Genomic DNA, 6,000 nt, shown 5'->3' on the forward strand with positions numbered 1-6,000 from the left:
TACTTCGGCGGTTGGTGTGTTCGGGCAGGCATTTTTCCCCTCCTCCTTTAGGTCCTTCCTTCCAGGTGCGTTTGTTTTGGCGTTGGCTTTCTCCCGAGAGTCACAGTGTTATCTTGTACCTTCCACACCTGTCTTTTATTAGGCGTTCATGTTCCCTGTCTTGGCTTCCACCGCGCGTCCCCTGTCTTCCCACCACCGGCCACACGCCAGTCCTCTACCTTCGTTATGCACTTTTTTATTTCTACACACGACTCCCACCTCTCGCACCAGAACCCGGAGCGTGAGGAGCCAGGCCTGCCCCGGGGTATCCGGGCCACCAGAACCGGGTCAGCATCGAGGCGCCCGGGCGTCGGGAGAGCGGATTGGTTCCCTGATGAGCCAATCAGCGAGCGACGCCATGCACGGGAGGGGAGGGCCAAGATTATCCAGGCGACCGGGTTAAAGGAAAACGGGCAGGTGCGCCAGGTGCCGGGGCTGTGCACGCACTCTGGCACCCACGGGGTCATCATTAGCCTCGGAACTCAGGCCTAAACTCCCCCGTCGTGTTGTTCCCGTTTCACAAAGCTGACCTAGGAGACCAGAGGGAGGGGACGTTACTTATCCTACCATTCACAAGAGGGTCATTAGCAGTCAATGGAGAAGGCGCCGTGCGTGGGGGAAGGGCAACAGGAGCCTCCCTCTCGCCTATCCCCGTCTCACCCCGCGTCGTCAGCCCAACTCAGCCGCTTCTGACATAGCAGAGCACCCAGACGCTCACTTAATCGCCCAAGCCGATTACCGAAATGCTCTATTAGACACTTGAAGTAAGTTTCCCCCTCCCCGGGGACCAGGGAGGGACACAGTGTGGGCGTCTATGGGACGCGCACCGTTTTCCTCCCCGCTAGCGGAGCGGCACAGCGACCGACCGGCTACCGGCAGAGACCCCGACAGCTCGGGAAACGCACAGCGGCGCGCGGTCGCCCTCGTCCGGGGACCTAACACCGTCCCCGGGGCGGCCGCGGCTCTCCCAAGCCTCTGCCCCACCAAGTCCCCACGCGGGGTGCGCAGGGTTTTCCAGAGGGTGCGAGCGCAGAATCGAGGTTCCTCTACTGTTTGAAACTTAAGCAGAGCCGCTGCACCCACTTTCCCCCCAGGTGCACAGAGCCGTCCCACCCCGGCTTTCCCACGGTCCGTCAGCGCCGCCCTGGCCGCTCCCGCCCCACCGGAGCTCCAGGCGCCGCGTCCTTGGGGCTGGGGGAAGGGGGAGCAGGGAGAAAGGGGAAATGGCCGGAGCGGGTCGAGAGGTGTCCGCGGAGGCCTGGCCGGCGGGGTGCCCCGGGGACGGCAGGCAGGGAAGGGCCGCGGAGAGCGCAGGGTGCCCGCCGAAGTCGCCGCACTCACTCTGCGTAGCCGGTGGCCCAGGGCAGCCGCCGGGTCTCCTTGAGGATGAGGATGGGGCGGGCGATGTGGTCGGCGCTGCACTCCACCTCGTCCTGAGACAGCCCCAGGAACTCCGGCCGCCCGTAGGGGAAGCGCAGGGGCAGGTCCGAGCCTCCGCAGCCGCCGCCGCCGCTGCCGCCGTGCTCGGAGCCGGAGCTGCCAGCCATGATGCCGCCCATGAAATTGGCCACGGCAGATTTCACTCGAGTGAGCATATTACTCCGGCGCCCGGCAGCAGCGGTGCAAGCAGGGGGCGGCGGCGGCGGCCGGGCGAGGCGCAGCGCGGGGCATGCAGGCTGCGGTGGGCGCCGGGCGCTCGGGCCGCTGGGGTGCTGGGGCGCGCAGCGCGCGGCTCCCGGAGCTTAGTGCTGCTGCAGGGGGCCGAGGGCCGGCCTCCCCTACGCCGCGCTGCCGCCGCCGCCGCCGCCTCCCCCGGGTACACTTCCGCAACCGAGCGGCACGGAGCGCGCCGGCAGGGCCGGGGAAGACTCGGCGCGCTCCGGCAGCGGCCGGGGAGCCGCAGCTGCAGCAGGTCCCTTCCCCGCCCCCTGCGCTCCGCTCCTGCGTGCGCCGGGCTGAGCCTACACGGCGAGCCCGTGGAGCCGCCGCGGCTGCTGCCACGGCTACCGCCGCCGTCGAGTCATGTGATGATCCGGCGGCGAGGGCTCGGGCTGCTGCGGCGGCCGCGGCTCGGCTCCTCCCCTAGCACCCGGACCGTGACCTCCCAGGGGTGGGGGTGCCCGGCAGGGTCGGTCCCTGGCAGAGGGGATGAGGGCGCTGTGAGCTGGTGGCGGTGCAGGTGTTAGGGGCTGTCACGTGGAACCCGGCAGCCAGCCGGGAAGAGCCGGTGGAGGAACTCATGCCTGCAGGAATGCCGCCTTGGTCCCAGCGAAGGGAAACTTCGGGAGCTGGAGGGGCAAGGGGACACAGGTGCAGCCAGTGTGGGACAGCTCCCAATCTTGTAGGGAAAATAAGCGAATCCACCTGGTGTGAGAAACTTTTTTAAAGGTTAAACAAGTAAACTCCACACTGAACCAAAAAAAAAAAAAAATCATTACAAGATATTCCCTAGGCATTTGTAGAATCACCTTTTCTCCCATTATTGTCACATGCATCATTGTCCGTGGAGCAAACCCTGCTTCGAACCCACAGTAAGCCTACTAGTGAAGAAGACAAAAGGTGTCTAAAAGATAAGACGTGAGCATTCTTCAGCCGCACTCAATTATGTAATAAATGTGTACAGGCATTTTCCTCCAAGATAGCAACAAAAGTATTAGCACAGATGTATTTTCTTCCTCTTCATTTTCTGTTACCAAGTGATATTTGTACGTTTTTATGGGGTACAGGTAAGCTTTCAACACACCTATGCATCATGAACTCATCAAATCAGATCATTAGCATTTCCATTTCCTTACTTATGATCAGTCTTCGGGATCCTCTTAGTTCTTTAAAAATATACAGTAAGCTCTTGTGAGCCGTAGTCACATTCTAGAATGTATCTCTTCTTCCTTTCTGTGGCTTTAGTCCCTGTTATTCAACCTCCCTCCATCTCTACCCTCTCCAGCTTCTTGTGCTAACTACTCTTAAGGCTTTTTTTTAAAGCCTTCCACTGGTATAGTAGTAAACATTTATCTCTCTGGGTCTAGCTTATTTCAGTTATCACCATGTTTTTGACCACCATCCATTTTGCTGCATGTGACAGGATTTCATTCTTTTTATGGCTGAATAATATTCCATTGCCTATAAACACCACGTTTTCTTTATCCATACATCATTGATGGGTACCTAGATTGAGTCCTTATCTTGACTTACTGAATAATGCAGAAATGAACATAGGAGTGCAGATAATTCTTGAATACGCTGATTTCATTTCTTTTGGATTTTATATATATATATATATATATATATATCCCAAACTGGGATAGCTGGGTCATGTGGCGAATCTACCTTAAGCTATTTGGGGACCCTCCATTCTGCTTCCCATAATGGTTGTATTAATGTGCATTCCTAGTGACAGTGTATAATGGTACCTTTTTCTCCACATCCTTGCCAGCATTTGTTAGTTTTTTATAATGGCCATGCTAACTGTCATGAGATGCCATCTCATTGTGGTTTTGATTTGCATTTCCTTAATGTTAATGTATTGAACATTTTTTCAATATTTGTTATTTGGATTGCTTCTTTGTAGAAATGTCTATTCAAATCATTTGCTCTTTTAAAATTGGATTTTTGGTGTTGTTGAGTTTCTTTCTTTCTTTCTTTCTTTCTTTTTTTTTTTTTTTTTTTTTGAGTTCTTGGTATATCCTGAGTATTTATCCTTTGTAACACTAGTAGTTTGGAAATATTTTCTCCCATTCCATGGACTGTCTCTTCACTTTGTTGATTGTGTCCTATGCTGTGCAGAAGTGTCTTAGTTTGCTGTAATCCTATTTCTCTATTTTTGCTTTTAGAGTCTTGTCTAAAAAAAATTGAGGGGCTGGCACTGTGGCATAGTGGGTAAAACCACCACCTGCAGTGCCGGCATCCCATATGGGTGCAGGTTTGAGTCCCGGCTGCTCCACAGCTCTCTGCTATGGCCTGGGAAAGCAGTAGAAGATGGCCCAAGTCCTTGGGCCCCTGCACCCACGTGGGAGTCCCAGAAGAAGATCCTGGCTCCTGGCTTCGGATCAGCGCAACTCCGGCCATTGCGGTCATCTAGGGAGTGAACCAGCAGATGGACGACCTCTCTCTCTCTCTCTCTCTCTCTGCCTCTCTGTAACTCTGCCCTTCAAATAAATCAATCTTAAAAAATAAAAAAAAAAAAAACACCTGAATTGTTTTCCCTATTTTTTTTCTATTTGTTTCATCTTGCATTTTGGTATCTGTTCCATTTTGAGTTGATACTGGTTTTGGCTGAGGGATGGAGGGGCTGCTGGTCAAAGCACAACCTTCTGCCCATGGATAGGTATCTAGTTTTCCTGGCATCATTTATGGAAGAAGTATATTTTGTTTTCTTCATCCAAAGTATTGTCAGAAAATTATCTTGGGGGCACTGATGAAACTAAAGAAACACGTAGAATACAGCAATTGCATTTCTTGCTAAAGCTAAAATGTGAATACTTGCAATAATAACATGTCAAACAAGCTGGAAAAAAAGTCTTCAAAAAACTGATGAATGTGCTTCATCAAGGGTAACATTGGTTAAATATTGGCCTTTCTTTTTCTGGAATGTTTGCAATAGGATCTGTATCCTGTTCCTCCCCTTACCTATCATTTAACCAGCCAGGATTTCGTGTTCCTTGTGCAGGTCTGCACTGACCATCTTACTTGGATGTGAAAGAATACAGGCTTTCATTCCTCTCTCTTGTTGAGAGGGATTGATATTTCCCCATAGTAAATAAACCATTTATTTATAAATAACAATTTCCTCATGAACCAAGAGATTAACCTCTAACTTTTGTGTAGCAAATTACACGAACTATATACTCCCATCACTTTGTATTCTGTCAAAGGATCAGTGTTGCTCTAAGCCTGTGTACCTGACAGCTATCTAGAGTGTGTTGAAATGCAAAATTACTTTCTCCTTTTTGTCATCACCTGTATTTGATTCAGTTTAGAGAGATTTTTCTGTGCTTGCCTATGAATATTTTGAGGTTGTCTTCCAAAGCCAAAACAAAGCAGTGCCATAGCAAATAATCTCATATTTTATTCAAAAGCAGGACACCCCCTCCTCAGTTATGCCTTTATTGTTAGCACATCCCATTTTTAATAAGTTCTTATATTTCCTTTAGTGAAAAAAAAATTGTCTTGATATTACTAGGTAATTGTCTCAATTCTCTTATAATTGCTTTGGCTATGGAAAATTGGCATATCCAGTTCAACCCCTCTCACCTGCAGTAGTAGGATCACCTGGAAACTTGTTTAGAAAAGTAAGTTCTAGCCGGCGCCGTGGCTCAATAGGCTAATCCTCCACCTTGCGGCGCCGGCACACCGGGTTCTAGTCCCGGTTGGGGCGCCGGATTCTGTCCCGGTTGCCCCTCTTCCAGGCCAGCTCTCTGCTATGGCCAGGGAGTGCAGTGGAGGATGGCCCAGGTGCTTGGGCCCTGCACCCCATGGGAGACCAGGAAAAAGCACCTGGCTCCTGGCTCCTGCCAGGATCAGCGCGGTGCGCCGGCTGCAGCGGCGGCCATTGGAGAGTGAACCAACGGCAAAAGGAAGACCTTTCTCTCTCTGTCTCTCTCTCACTGTCCACTCTGCCTGTCAAAAAAAAAAAAAAAAAAAAAAAAAAAAAAAAAAAAAAAAAAAGAAAAGTAAGTTCTCTGGGATTCGTTTAGTCCCTGGGGTTGGATCCACCAATCTAGCTAACCAAGTCCTCCAGCTGACTCAGATACAAACCATGTAAGAACAACTGGCATACAGGAGAACTGTCCCATGTATTTAGTGCACAGGCAGTCATGAAAGTACAGGAAATATGTCAAATTAGAAAATAACCAGCGACACACTTGCTCTGACTCTAAATGGATGTAGAGCGAGATAAATGAGACTCATGAGTTGGCTCTGTTCGGGAACTGTTCTGTTTCCTTTCTGTGGGCTTGTGTTAAT

The 6,000-nt window shown here is 51.1% G+C and overlaps 1 protein-coding gene and 1 long non-coding RNA gene across 3 annotated transcripts in view; one reads left to right on the forward strand and one right to left on the reverse strand.

The window, feature by feature from the left end:
* PPM1H (protein phosphatase, Mg2+/Mn2+ dependent 1H) overlaps positions 1 to 1,780 on the reverse strand; it is a 301,454-nt gene extending 299,674 nt beyond the window's left edge. The window contains exon 1 of one of the 2 annotated variants that reach the window (XM_002711306.5): positions 1,381 to 1,779. In XM_002711306.5, coding sequence (XP_002711352.2) covers positions 1,381 to 1,634 — 254 coding nt within the window. In that variant the 5' untranslated portion in view covers positions 1,635 to 1,779. Of the gene's footprint in view, positions 1 to 1,380 lie in introns of both variants that reach the window. The other variant, XM_051846392.2, reaches the window with a different exon arrangement.
* On the forward strand, positions 693 to 4,224 carry LOC138844378 (uncharacterized). The gene is made up of 2 exons (XR_011380132.1): positions 693 to 803; positions 3,870 to 4,224. It is a non-coding gene; the product is annotated as an uncharacterized lncRNA (long non-coding RNA).
* Positions 4,225 to 6,000: the final 1,776 nt, after the last annotated feature.

The sequence above is a fragment of the Oryctolagus cuniculus genome, chromosome 11, assembly GCF_964237555.1.
Source record: "Oryctolagus cuniculus chromosome 11, mOryCun1.1, whole genome shotgun sequence".
NCBI classification, from domain to species: domain Eukaryota; kingdom Metazoa; phylum Chordata; class Mammalia; order Lagomorpha; family Leporidae; genus Oryctolagus; species Oryctolagus cuniculus.